At 40.8% G+C, this 14,387-nt stretch overlaps 1 protein-coding gene across 1 annotated transcript in view; it reads right to left on the bottom strand.

Moving 5' to 3' along the window:
* The window catches only part of GALNT1 (polypeptide N-acetylgalactosaminyltransferase 1), a 224,930-nt gene that overhangs the window by 53,266 nt on the left and 157,277 nt on the right, over positions 1-14,387 (bottom strand). The window contains exon 5 of the mRNA XM_075314935.1: positions 5,263-5,470. Within this exon, the coding sequence (XP_075171050.1) occupies positions 5,263-5,470 (208 nt within the window). The remainder of the gene's footprint in view (positions 1-5,262; positions 5,471-14,387) is intronic.

The raw sequence follows: 14,387 nt of genomic DNA, 5'->3' as shown, positions 1-14,387 counted from the left end.
TTTTTGGAAAAACAGTATTACAAAAGGGTCTCTCCTTTGTTCCCACTACCTGTCATGGTTGAATTGAATGGATTAAGGACACAACATTTTGTACTATTTTAATTTCTGTACAAATAAATTATGGCAAGAATAAAAGGTTTTGTTATTTTTATTTACAACCATCAATGTATCAAGCTAATCAATGTAGATGCTTGCTAGGATACATCTTTACATCTCTACTGTCATGGAGAATCTCATGCGGCTGCCTGGAGGAGGCTGTGCCATAGTAAGATTACTGATGTTCTGCTTGGCATGCTCCTAGAGTGTTACTTTGTAATCATACCAAGTCATTTTGGTGGGGTACTTTCACACATGCTTACACTAGATTTGGCTGACCATGCGCAGCAAAGACCCCCTGCGGTTAGCGTATAACATCGTTATGGTGGGCTCATGTGACCCTGTGCAGGTAGCACAAACTGATTTAAATGCGCTCATGTGACTCCCTTGATGGTCAGTAGATACTGATTGGTTCCAGCAACATCATGGTGGGTCATGGCGCTAATATGAATAACTTGGCATGTGTTTCATCTGGGACGCATTCAGAGGCATGAAATCACCATAACCAGTACAAAGTCCGGAAATAATGGCTTTCATGGCATAATGAGGATGCACTGTTGCTACACTGAGGGCCACATATGGGCCAGCAGTACATATTACCAGTTATCCCTCTTCTGTCAGTTTACCCCCATAATTACACTCCCTGGCAGAAGTTCTGTCGCTTATCCATGTTATGTAAATAAAAGCTTATAACCTGACTTGACAGTGATCCATTGGTTTTATAAATTACTCTTTTGAAAGCTGAAACCCTCCCAAATTTGGTTTAGGTTATGAAAATAAAGTTGCTGCAAAGCTGAAATATTGATCATTTAATGAACACAGAAGGGTCAGATTTTGGCAAGACAAAAGTTTTCGTCATATAATGCACCAAATCCTAGATTACATCCTCACCTGTGCTCACTAAATGATCGCTTAACTAATGGGTGTGTATAAAAAGAAACCCAGCACCCCAGACCTTCACTTGAACTGCAACTTGACCTCTGACAATATGCCAATAATTCACCCAGTGACCAAAGCCTTGATTATCAAGAGGCTGAAGACCAGATCCACTGCAGAGGTGGCTGGCACCTTTAATGTGTCTCAGCATCCAATACAAAGAATTAAAAAAAGATTTGAAGAGACTGGAGATGTTTTTGACAAGTCCAGGTCCGGCATAACCCGCAAGACAACTGCTCAGGAGGAACGTTTGTTGGATAGAAAATCCAAAGCCAGCCCCTCTTCCACTGCAGCAGAGCTCCAACAGGCCTGGTCACCTCAAGTCCCTGTGTCAATTAGAACAGTTTGTAGGATTCGGTCTCGAAATGGCCTCCAAGGTCAAATCAGTGCCCAGAAGACAGCACTAAACAAAAGGCAATAAAAAAACGTGTGGCATTTGCCAAGTCCCACAGCCTGCTAAACAGATGGACGCTAGAAATGTGGCAGGTGATGTATTTCTCTGATGAATCTTTAGTTGAATTACACCACAGCTGCCTCAAATACTGCAGGAGACCTACTGGGGCCGGTATGGATCCAAAATACACTTAGAAATCAGTTAAGTTTGGTGGTGGAAAGATCATGGTCTGGGGTTACATTCAGTATGGGGGTGTGCGAAACATTTGCAAGGTGAAAGGCAATATCAATAGCCTAAAATATCATAAAGTATTAGCTACTTCTTACATTCCCAATCATAAAAGGGGTCAAATTCTGCAGCAGGATGGTGCTCCATCTCATACATCCATCTCTACAACAAACTTCCTCCTGGCAAAGAATCATTGAGCATGTTTGGGGTAGGATGAAAGAGGAAGCTTGGAAGACAAAACCAAAGAATCAATCTAGAATTCTGGGAGGCATGTAAGACTACATTCTTTGCTATTCCTGATGACTTAATAAATTGTATGAATTATTGTTAAACCGCATGGATGCAGTCTTTCAAGCTCATGGAAGTCACACAAAATATTAAATATGGCTCTAATAGCACCACAAGTTCATTCACCAACATTATGCAACATATCTTTGTATTAGAAGTTAATTATTTGTTTGAATTTCACATTACTGTTGTCTTGCCAAAATCTAACCTTTCAGTGTTCATTAAATGATCACTATTTCAGCTTTGCAGCAACTTTATTTTCATAACTTAAACCAAATTTGGGAGAGTTTCAGCTTTCAAAAGAGTAATTTATAAAACCAATGGATGAATTTAAAGTCAGATTATAAAGCTTTTATTTACATAACATGGATAAGTGACAGAACCTCTGTCAGGGAGTGTATATACACCAATTACGTTTGGGGGCTGAGATAGATAACATAAGTGAAGCAAGTGGTGCACAATGTAACTAACCTATAACCTTTAAGGCACATGTGCTGCTGCATATCTGACCAGTATATATGAATACTAATAATCATGTTTTATAACTGGACTTTATGTAGATCTGTTGCCTACTGATTAAGTTGGTTAAATCATCAATGGTGTGTGCCTCATGTTTAGGACCTGCACTAATCAGCAGAATGGACAAATGTTATCCCCTTTACAAAATGGCTCAGCAGGTTACCTGCTTGACTTGCTCTATGGGGCTGCTGGAAAAAGCCAAGCAAACGCATGGCAACATAATGGGGAATGAGTGGAGCAGCGGTGCAGCGTGCGCACTCCCACTCCGTACTAATGGGGATAAAGGTTCCTAGTTCTGCTCATCAGTGTAGGTTCCAGGGTAAGGACCAACAAGTTATCTTTCATCCTATAGATTGGGGGATAAAGTTATCCCCCAGACACAATCTGTAATACAATCAAAAGTACTATATACCTATAATATGTACATGCATGTAATGAGTACATATACTAATATAAAGACATGAACATAACGGACTCCAAGGCTGTCAGAAGACACCCCCAGGTCGGGGAGCAACATATTGGAGATCGCCAACCAGTGAGCTGTGATGGAGCCATCCCAAGTTCTACACCAAAAGAAAAAACAATCCACCCCCGCTTTCTACTGTCAGGGATATGTAATTGGCCAAGACGGCCACTATAAAACAAGCGTCTTTAATTACAGATGGTGAAGTGCTCTGATGAGCTTAAAGCAATGATTTCTTTTTCTTTTTGACTGCACAGACATTCTCTCCATACTATCTAATCCATGCTGTAGAAGTGCATTAAAAAGCACTTATTCAATCTTCATTATTTAACTGCTAACATATGCCATCCAGCTAAGTGAATTTTCACATTATCAGCCATTAACATAAAGGTAAAATTGTATTTAACATGTAGAGTATGATGCAATAATATGGGCATGTTATCAGCATGAAGATGAAATATTCATATTCGTTCATGTATTTCTAATCTTAACACTTTACAGTACAAGGCAGACTGCAGGGTAACATGCTGCGCGGTGCGGACACTGCTGCCTACAGGTAGACCGGGGCAGCCTTAATCACGTTGGTCTTTACCTCTGCCTTCCAATAACTCTTTTTTTCTTGAATTCTTTCCCCCCAACACAACTGTATCATCTAGCTTTATCACTCATTTAACTTTTAGATCTGCAAGGAATTTGGACTAAACACTGTGAATATCTGTATTGTAGAGCATTATCTGGTATTTTCACGCCTATTTAGGGCATTTTCCATGTTCAGAAAACCGCTGTCCCTAATGTGCAGAGTACTTTCCTTGCAGTGATACCAGCGATTCGATGTGTGCATGTGTGAAAGCGGAGGAATATTGGACCCGATCTATGTCTGTGACAGCGGAGGGACACTGTACCTGACCGGAGTGTGAGCGGAATGGCGAGGGACCTGACAGCAACACAGATCTCTGAGGGAGAGCCCATCCACCGTCGGCACTAGCCAGCTGTAGTTTGGGGTCTGGGGAGCGCAATTTTTCGGGGCGGGCTGTTTGCTTTCATTTGGGGCTGTTTTCGCTCTTTTGAGGGTGTCGTCTTTCTTTAATGAAGTATCCTGCTGTATTCTCACTTTTTTAGCTACCTGGACAGTTCTTTATTGAACCGGTTCTAGGGCTTAATTTTGGAGTAGGGATTATATTTTAAGTATACTCCAAAAAGGCCAAAAATTCCTGCTATGGCTTATTTTAGGGGTAGGTCTTATTTTTGGGGAAACAGGGTATTCGCAAATAACATTAATTAGAAATGTTCTCCTGTGATAGCCATGTCGGTAACCTTATTTGCAGGGCATACCAACTTAGTTGGTAGTGGTCGTAACCATGGATACTCAAGCTGCAATGCCCTGCACATGAGGTAAGAGACATGGATATATCAGGAGAACTATACTACATTTTTAATTGGAGATATGTTTAATATTATTACACCTACTACATATTGGGACAGGATCTAAAAGATGGGAATACAATTTTAATCCCTACCTGTGCTGGAGTGACAGAGTGGAACCTAACTTCCTTATATTATACCTTCTCAACTCTTATTTCTCCAAGTATTACCCTGGTGAGGTGGAGGAGTGTACGACTTATTAGGCAGTAGCCATATGAGGCAATTTAAGAGGTAAGATATTGGCACCACAGGCAAGGAATAGGGCTGAGCTGTAGGGTCTTCATTCTGCTGTTGAGCGGGGACCCACCCACATTGATCGACTACTACAAGCACAAGCCATCAATAGGTTTGGTTTTTTTTACTCACCTGGTTTCACACACGACAGGTAAAAAATGCTGCAGACAAAATGTATTACGTGCCGTACACACTGGATGGGTTTTCCCCCCAGTTTTGATTCGTTTATTTGGCTTTTTCCTCTACCCCATGATGAGTATTTATATACACTTCTCAAGAGGACAAAAAAAAAAAATATGAAATAAAAAGGTATCAGCCAAACAAAATGGTTGACGAAACCAAATACATTTATTCCATTTTTAAGACCCGTCCCATCCAAACAAAAGAGCACAGTAGAAAAACTTTGCATGAAGATAGTGTAAATCTTCGTTACTATGCTATGGACATGGCGGAGGCTGAACGATCAGATAGGATACTGCAGATTCATCTCTGGGCCCAGTAACATGCCATGCAGCAGATGGACATGGGTAGATCCCAACAAAAGCCTGTAACATAATATTTCCAGTCCCTGACAGTAAAGCAATAACCATAAAAACAAAGTAAGATACAGCAGTGCAATATTTCTGCAATCTGAAGTCTCAGAGCCCGGCAATAAAAGCAGCCTCCACAGACTGAGATTTACCTGTCATGCTTTATTCGTGCCAGTAAAGGTTCCAGCCATCCTACCGTACATTCACAATGAGCATCCAGAAATGTGATGACCTGTCCTTTGGAAGCAGCTGCACCTCGGAGTCGGGCTCTGATCAGCCCTGAGCGCTGCTCCATGCGAATGACATGTACTGGTACTTTCAATTTTCTGACATATATTTCTAGTGGTCTTTTCAAGAAATCTGGAAAACAATGAACAGTTGAAACATAAGACATTAAATACAATAATATCTGCACTGCAGGCAAAACACATACAGCCTTAATAATGAGACACTGCGTTAATACTTATAAGGATCTCATCGCCAGGTTTGCCCTATATAATCTAAAGCCGCCACCCTTACTTGCTGTATTACAGCAGGCCATCGACGTGTATGTATACAGCAGGCTATCGACGTGTATATAAGCTTCTGGCGCTTTCCAGTCTGGTGGGCGCCTTTTTTTCTTTTCTCGGCACCTCCTCAATCCCTGCAGCTGCTGTCCTACTGATTTGGTTGCTGTTGAGTGAGCACTACCATGCTCTATTCTCATAACGAGCACTCGAACGCTCCGATGGGCTCAATTCGTGTACATAGAATAATGGAAGTCAATGGGGAATGCGAACATTTTACTAGAAGACATTGCCAATGACTTCCATTACACTCTGTACACAAGTCATGCCCATCTAAGCATCAACTGCTCGTTACAGGTAACGAGCATCCGAGTATGGAAGCGCTCGCTCATCACTAATCTTCCGTCATCCATAGATCACAGAATGTTGACCCTGAAAAGCAGGCACTTTATGCTCTGCCCCACTAAGAGCCAGCGCAATACAGGAACATAGAGCGCTTGCGCAGGCCTGGGCAGGTACAAGAGTTACAATGATTTGGGGGTAAAGTAAGATGCATCATCCACATCAATCAAACCAGGATGGCAACCGCAGGGATTGAAGAGGCGCCGAAAAAAAAACCCGCTAACCAAACTGGATCACTCAGTATTCTAGAAGCATAAACATTTTTTTTTTACATATGCAGGGGGACTTTGAACAGTTAAGGGTTGTGCTTTTAGCTTAAATTGAAAGTCATGCAATACATTATTAATGATAATAAACAATAATAATAATAATTATTATTATTATTATTAATAATAATAATAATATTGTATCTTTGCACGGGGTCCATGCAGAGCACCTGTATGGTAGCACATTGAACAGTCCATATAGACCTGTGTTGACGTGGGGGCTGATCATAAGGAATCATTGTTCCCTTGAAACAATAGGCAAAATAAGACTATAAAATGCTCTGACCTATAGGATGCTACAATTTTGTTCTCACAGATCCCACATAATTGAACAATTGAACAGAGATCAAAAAAATGTTAAATAGCAGTCTTTGGACACCAAAATATGGATGCACAAAGCAAAATCCAAACAGAAAACCAATAAGTCAAGGCACGAAGGGGTTTTCCAGTCTAAAATGATAATTCTGCGTTCGACAGACTGCCGAATCACAAAAGTGTGGAATGTGCACACTGTCATAATTCCCCATTATGTCTCGTGAGGGTGGAGAGGGTGAATAAATGCAGTCAAGTGCCAATTTATCTCATTCAGCTTCTCTCCAATCTCTTCTAGTGAGAATGTGGATGAGACTAGTAAGTTTGTGACCGTAAGCATGCAAATAGTGTCATGTGAATGACCACTCACGCTCAGCATACAGTGGAATCGTGACATTGTAAGCATTACACGCTGCTACAGTTCAGCATTCTGCAGTAACAAAGTAACTGCACATTTCTCATCTTAGACCAGACAATCCCTGTAAAATTCCACACCCGTTATATTACAGCTTTATCACCCACTGCACATTGGCTGTCACAGTGACTACCATTGGAGGCTATTTTCAGACTATTATATAGTATCAATGTCAGTTAATTCTGCCATAACAGAAGCTTACATTTTACATTGTAAAAATTACATGATAGATTGCATCACAATAAGAGCCATGATCAATGGAGGGAGGCTAAGCAGGAGACTTAGCGTGGTCTATTACAAATCCCATCGACTTATGCAGAGCTGCCCCATGATACTGCCAGAAAAGCTTGCAGAAATAGGCACTAAGTGACAAACCGTTGTGTGACAATGCTGTGAAACAGGAGGCATGAGATATGATTTCTGACAGATCCTCTAGTGACGGAGAAGGAGCTATTGAGAAAGATGAAGCTTCCTATTTCTGTTATTCTAGTGGCCAATATTTAAGGCTTAGTTCATGTTACTATGCCAAGAGATGCAAGCAGATCTAAAAGGAAAGATAAGCCACTGTGACAGAGGCCATACACAAATTTATTTTGGAAACCGTTCATACTTTGCATGAATGAAATCCTAATTTGACAGGCTTTATCTAGGGAAACGAGCTGCCACATTAATTATTCTCTCTCTCGGAATAGATTCATATCTACACTGTATTAAAGCGGAGGAGCCGCAAAATATTTCATTGCTTAATAATGTCTATATAGGACAAAAAGCAAAGAAAAAATGTTTGGCAAACAGGAGTGCAGCCCATGAAATGCCAGACAGTAAAGATAAAGCACATTCAGGAAAAGCCACCAGAACAACAAGCAAAACGAACACTTACTGGCTTCTGCAAAGAGAAACGTTACTAATGACCAAAGCAGTAATATTGTCGATAATTACCCCTTACTGTACGGAAACAGAAGAGAAAACTGTTGTAGATATTCCCAATTTACGTTAATGAGATGACGAAAATGTACCGGTAACAAAAACAAACAAAACGCATGAATTTTTAGGTTACATGCACACGCTGGGTTTGCTGCGGTTTTTGGTGCAGTTTTGTCAGCAGAACTTTCGGACATTGACTTCCCAGCAAAGTCTATGAGAAGTCAGATTTACTGTGCGCACGTTGCAGTTTGTCAGCTTTTTTTTGTCAAAAGTTTGTGACAAAAAAAGAAGCAGCATGTTCATTCTTCCTGCGTTTTTGTCAACATTTGTCACTCATTGAAATTAATGAGGGCATGAAAAACGCAAGGACAAATGCATGCTATCAAATTGGTGCGTTTTACCTGTGGTTTTGTCAACAAAAACACAGCTCACCAACTTAGTTCCAAAACGACAAAATCAATGCTGGAGTGATTTTGCCATGCCGGTGTCAGTGTGTCGTGCCAGTGTCCGTGCCATGTCAGTATGGTGCCCGTGCCCATGTCCGTGAGTGTCGGTGCCATGTCAGTGTGGTGCCCGTGCCCATGTCCGTGAGTGTCGGTGCAGTGTCAGTGTCGGTGTCTCTGTCTCTCTCCCCAAGAAGTACATACTTACCAATCACCAGCTGTCACATTGCTCCCCCGCCTCTCATCTTCTTCCTGACCCGCTCATTAGCCTCATACATATTGACAACTCCCCTCATCTGTGATTGGTCATGCTGAGTGACAGCTGTCTGACTGCAACCAATCACAGCCGCCAGTGGGCGTGTTTAAATCGTACAGCACTGAAGAGAGTTGCTCTACCAGCGGTGGAGGACTCGAGCTGTGACAGCAAACACCTGAGTGACTGAAGTGAGCAGCGCGATCGGCAGTGCAGTCACTCAGGTGTTTGCTGTCACAGCTCGAGTCCTCCACCAGTGAGCACACATCAGGCTGCGACTGAAGTGAGCTGCAGCTGGAGGACTCACATGAGTGACAGCACTGCAGTGAACCCGACCATGACATCATTACTGAGACACCCGCCGTAATGTGGGACCTGTAGCTTTGATGTCAGGGGTTCACCCTAGTTTATTCTGATTGCTGCGGCTCTGTCCACACTCACAGCCATGCTGTATGACTGCTGGCTGTGACAGGAAAAGGATGTAGCAGAGCTGGAAGCATCATGGGACCTCGTGTGGATTACTTAGGACCTAGAGGGGTGTTTTGGGGGTTAATAAAGTGGTGAAAGAGGGTGGCATTTTGTTTTATTTCAAATAAAGGATTTTTGTGGCTGTTTGTGGTTATTTACTTTTCACTTACAGATTAGTGATGTGGGGTGTCTCAGACGCATGACATCACTAACCTAGGGCTTAGTGGCAGCTATGGGCTGCTGTCATTAACTCCTTATTACCCAGATTGCCACTGCACAAAGGCCAACGGGAAGAGCCGAGTCCAGCGCCAGAATCTTATGGATGCGCCACTTCTGGGGCGGCTGTGGGCTGCTATTGTTAGGTTGGAAAGGGCCAAATAATGATGGCCCTTCCCACCCTAATAATATCAGCCCAAAGTTGTCTGCTGCACTTTGGCTGGTATAAAAAAAAAATTAGGGGATCCCACGTCATTTTTTTTTTAATAAATCAAATAAAACTTAAAAAAAAGTGTGGGATCCCCTCTATTTTTCATAACCAGCAGAGGTATAGCAGAGAGCTGAGGGTTGCAGCCTGCAACTGCTGCTGTTCCTGTGTTGGATATGAAAAATGGGGAGGGACCCCATGTTATTTTTTTTTTAGCCCAAAAAAAATGAAAAAAAAAAAAAAAGCTAACCAAGCTGCCTATCCCTCTAACAAGCTATTCTATTATTTCTTTCTATGTATTCTCTCTGCTCTCTCTCATTATCTAATCTATATGTTCTTATTATCTCTCTATTCATCTAGCTATTCTTTTTATTTTTTCTATCTATTCTAGCTATCTATCCATTATCCTTTCCTATCATATTTCTCCTTTAAAAAAACACTGACAAAAACACACCCAAAACGCACCTACATTGCAAGCGTTTTTTGGGACATGTCCAAGCTCTCTCTGACAAGGTGCAATTTTGGTTGCAGTTTTGGTTGCAGTTTGTGTGCAGAAAAAATTGCAGTGTGCGCCTGTAGCCTTAGTGCGCTTCTGCTGCATGTAAATCTGCCAATAAGAGGTACACAAATAAATCCGATTTAAAATACATCCCACCAAGAGGAAAAAAACCCAAAAAAACTTAAAAACACAACAACACATGAAAAAAAACAAAACGCCCAAATTCTGCAAGTAACCTATATTACCTAATCGGTGTAGTGATGCGGCAGAAAATTTGCAACATCATAAACACCCCAAATTCTCATTATGGGAACATAACTTTAGGATACCCAGGAGTTCAAGCCTATAACAACTATTGGGCCAGACTGACTAGATGATAAATAATATTCCACTATTTCCAAAAGAAAGGGGATAAAGTTCGTCTCATGCGGGAGTGCTAAGAGTACTGTGAATATACGAGTACTGTTACCAAAGCTACATGCTGATTATAGAGCTCATAATAATAAATCAGACAATAAAAAAAATATACAAGCTTACAAAAAATAAATAAATTATATATGCACATACACACACATATATACACAACACAGTCCCTGACAGAAGTTCTGTCGCTTATCCATGTTATGTAAATAAAAGCTTATAACCTGACTTTAAATTCATCCATTGGTTTTATAAATTACTCTTTTGAAAGCTGAGACCCTCCAAAATTTGGTTTAGGTTAAGAAAATAAAGTTGCTGCAAAGCTGAAATAGTGATCATTTAATGAACACTGAAAGGTTAGATTTTGGCAAGACAAAAGTTTTGTCGCTCACAGAAAGTAATGTGAAATTCAAACAAATAATTAGCTTCTAATACAAAGATATGTTGCATAACACTGGTGAATGAACTTATGGTGCTATTAGAGCCATATTTAATATTTTATGTTACTTCCATGAGCTTGAAGGACTGCATCCATGCCGTTCAACAATGATTCATACAATTTATTGATGAAGTCATCAGGAATAGCAAAGAATGCAGTCTTACATGCCTCCCAGAATTCATCTAGATTCTTTGGTTTTGTCTTCCAAGCTTCCTCTTTCATCCTACCCCACACATGCTCAATGATGTTCATATCTGGGGACAGTCGTTGAACACCTTGATCTTCTTTGCCAGGAGTAACTTTGTTGTAGAGATGGATGTATGAGATGGAGCACCATCCTGCTGCAGAATTTGACCCCTTTTATCATTGGGAATGTAAGAAGTAGCTAATACTTCTTGATATTTTAGGCTATTGATATTGCCTTCCACCTTGCAAATGTTTCGCACACCCCCATACTGAATGTAAACCACAGACTATGTTCTTTCCACCACCAAACTTACCTGTTTTCTGGGTGTATTTTGGATCCATACGGGTTCCAGTAGGTCTCCTGCAGTATTTGCGGCGGCTGTGGTGTAATCCAACTAAAGATTCACCAGAGAAATCCACCTTTTGCCACTTTTCCAGCGTCCATCTGTCTAGCAGGGTATGGGAAATGCCACACGTTTATTTTGCCTTTTGTTTAGTGCTGGCTTCTGGGCACTGATTCAACCATGGGGGGCCATTTCGAGACCGAATCCTACAAACTGTTTTAGTTGACACAGGGACTTGAGATGACCAGGCCTGTTGGAGCTCTGCTGCAGTGGAAGAGGGGCTGGCTATGGATTTTCTAACCCAACAAACATTTCTCCTGACGTGTGGTGGCCCTTGAGAAAGGCAACCGAAACGTGCGTCGGGCGTGAATCCAGGATTAACCCTCACCAGTTTGAACCCATTAGGTATGTACTTGTCTTTAATATCTTTCCTGATGTGATGGACTTAGCATATAGTATTACCATACAGAGGGATTAACTTTATTTTTGATGCTCTGGATTCAGACTGCTGGGAACACACTTTTCTTTTTACACCCTGAGGGAATGTATTGGGATACTCAATCTGGTATTGTATGTTAAAAAACTTTCCCCGTGATTTAAGGTATAACCTGCAACTTCTGTTTATCCTGGTCCCAACATAGTGAGGTTACCTCCTTTCTGTCTTCATTATATTGTTACAGAACTGGGAAACACACAGTGGTGTGTCTTTTCCCTTTTTAAATAAGGTTTTGTTTAATACATTTTGCATTGAAACTACTCCATTGTGTGGTTTTACACATTCTTGAAAAAAAACGTTCCTCCTGAGCAGTTGTCTTGTGGGGTCTGCCGGACCTGGGCTTGTCAAAAACATCTCCAGTCTCTTCAAAAAATTTTTTTTAATTCTTTGTACTTGACTCTGAGACACAGTAAAGGTGCCAGCCACCTCTGCAGTGGATCTTGTCTTCAGCCTCTTGATAATCAAGGCTTTGGTCGCAGGGTGGATTTTTGGCATGTTGTCAGAGGTCAGGTTGCAATTCAAGTGAAGGTCTGGGGTGCTGGGTTTCTTTTTATGCACACCCACTGATTAACATTTAGTGAGCACAGGTGAGGATGTAAACTAGGATTGGGTGCATTATATGACAAGGCGACAAATCTTTTGTCTTGCCAAAATTTGACCTTTCTGTGTTTATTAAATGATCAATATTTCAGCTTTCCAGCAACTTTATTTTCATAACCTAAACCAAATTTGGGAGGGTTTCAGCTTTCAAAAGATACACACACACACACACACACACACACACACACACACACCTTGCGAAAGTATTCGACCCCCTTGAATTTTTCAACCTTTTCCCACATTTCAAGTGTCAAACATATTAAAATTTTTATGTTATGGTGAAGAATCAACAAGTGAGACACAATTGTGAAGGCGAACGATATTTATTGCTTATTTTAAACTTTTATAAGAAATCAATAACTGAAAATTGGTGCGTGCAATATTATCCGGCCCCTTTAAGTTAATACTTTGTAGTGCCACCTTTTGCTGCGATTACGGCTGTAAGTCACTTGGGGTATATCTCGATCAGTTTTGCACATTGAGAGACTAAAATTGTTGCCCATTCTTCCTTTGCAAATAGCTGGAGCTGAGTGAGGTTGAATACAGAGCGTTTGTGAACAGCAGTTGTCAGCTCTTTTCACAGATTCTCGATTGGATTCAGGTCTGGATTTTGACTTGGCCATTATAACACCTGGATACGTTTATTTATAAACCATTCAATTGTAGATTTTGCTTTATGTTTTGGATCATTGTCTTGTTGGAAGACAAATCTCCGTCCCAGTCTCAGGTCTTTTGCAGACTCCAACAGGTGTTCTTCAAGAATGGTCCTGCATTTGGCTTCATCCATCTTCTCATCAATTTTAACCACTATGCCTGTCCCTGCTGAAGAAAAGCAGGCCCAAACCATGATGCTGCTACCACCATGTTTGACAGTGGGGATGGGGTGTCTTGCTTTTACACCAAACATATTGTTTGGTATTGTGCCCAAAAAGTTCGATTTTGGTTTAATCTGACCAGAGCACCTTCTTCCACGTGTTTGGTGGTCTGGGAAGGTGGCTTGTGGAAAACTTTAAGCAACACTTTTTATGGATATCTTTGAGAAACGGCTTACTCCTTGCCACTCTACCATAAAAGCCAGATTTGTGCAGTGTACTATTGTTGTCCTGTGGACAGACTCTCCCACCTCAGCTGTAGATCTCTGCAGTTCATCCAGAGTGATCATGGGCCTCTGCATCTCTGATCAGTCTTCTCCTAGTTTGAGATGAAAGTTTGAATGGACGGCCGGGTCTTGGTAGATTTGCAGTGGTATGATACTCCTTCCATTTCAATATGATCACTTGCACAGTGTTCCTTGGGATGTTTAAGGTTTTGGAAAAATTTTTGTAACCAAATCCGGCTTTAAACTTCTCCACAACAGTATCACGGACCTGCCTGTTGTGTTCCTTGGTCTTTATGATGCTCTCTGCGCTTTAAACAGAACACAGACTATCACAGAGCAGGTGCATTGATACGGAGACTTTGATTACACACAGGTGGATTATATGTATCATCAGTCATTTAGGACAACATTGGATTATTCAGAGATCCTCAATGAACTTCTGGAGTGAGTTTGCTGCACTCAAAGCAAAGGGACCGAATAATATTGCCACTTTTCAGTTATTTATTTTTTTAAAAAAGTTTAAAACAAGCAATAAAATTCGTTCAACTTCACAAATGTGTCCCACTTGTTGTTGATTCTTCACCATAACATTAACATTTTTATGTTTATGTTTAAAGCCTGAAATGTGGGAAAAGGTTGAAAAATTCAAGGGTGCTGAATACTTTCGCAAGGCACTAATTTATATTATTGTTATACACACAGATATATACACACACTAATATATATATAATATAATATAATAATATATATATATATATAATATATATATATATATATATAT

Source organism: Anomaloglossus baeobatrachus, chromosome 6, assembly GCF_048569485.1.
Source record: "Anomaloglossus baeobatrachus isolate aAnoBae1 chromosome 6, aAnoBae1.hap1, whole genome shotgun sequence".
Lineage (NCBI taxonomy): Eukaryota > Metazoa > Chordata > Amphibia > Anura > Aromobatidae > Anomaloglossus > Anomaloglossus baeobatrachus.
This window is presented reverse-complemented; position numbering and strand designations above follow the sequence as displayed.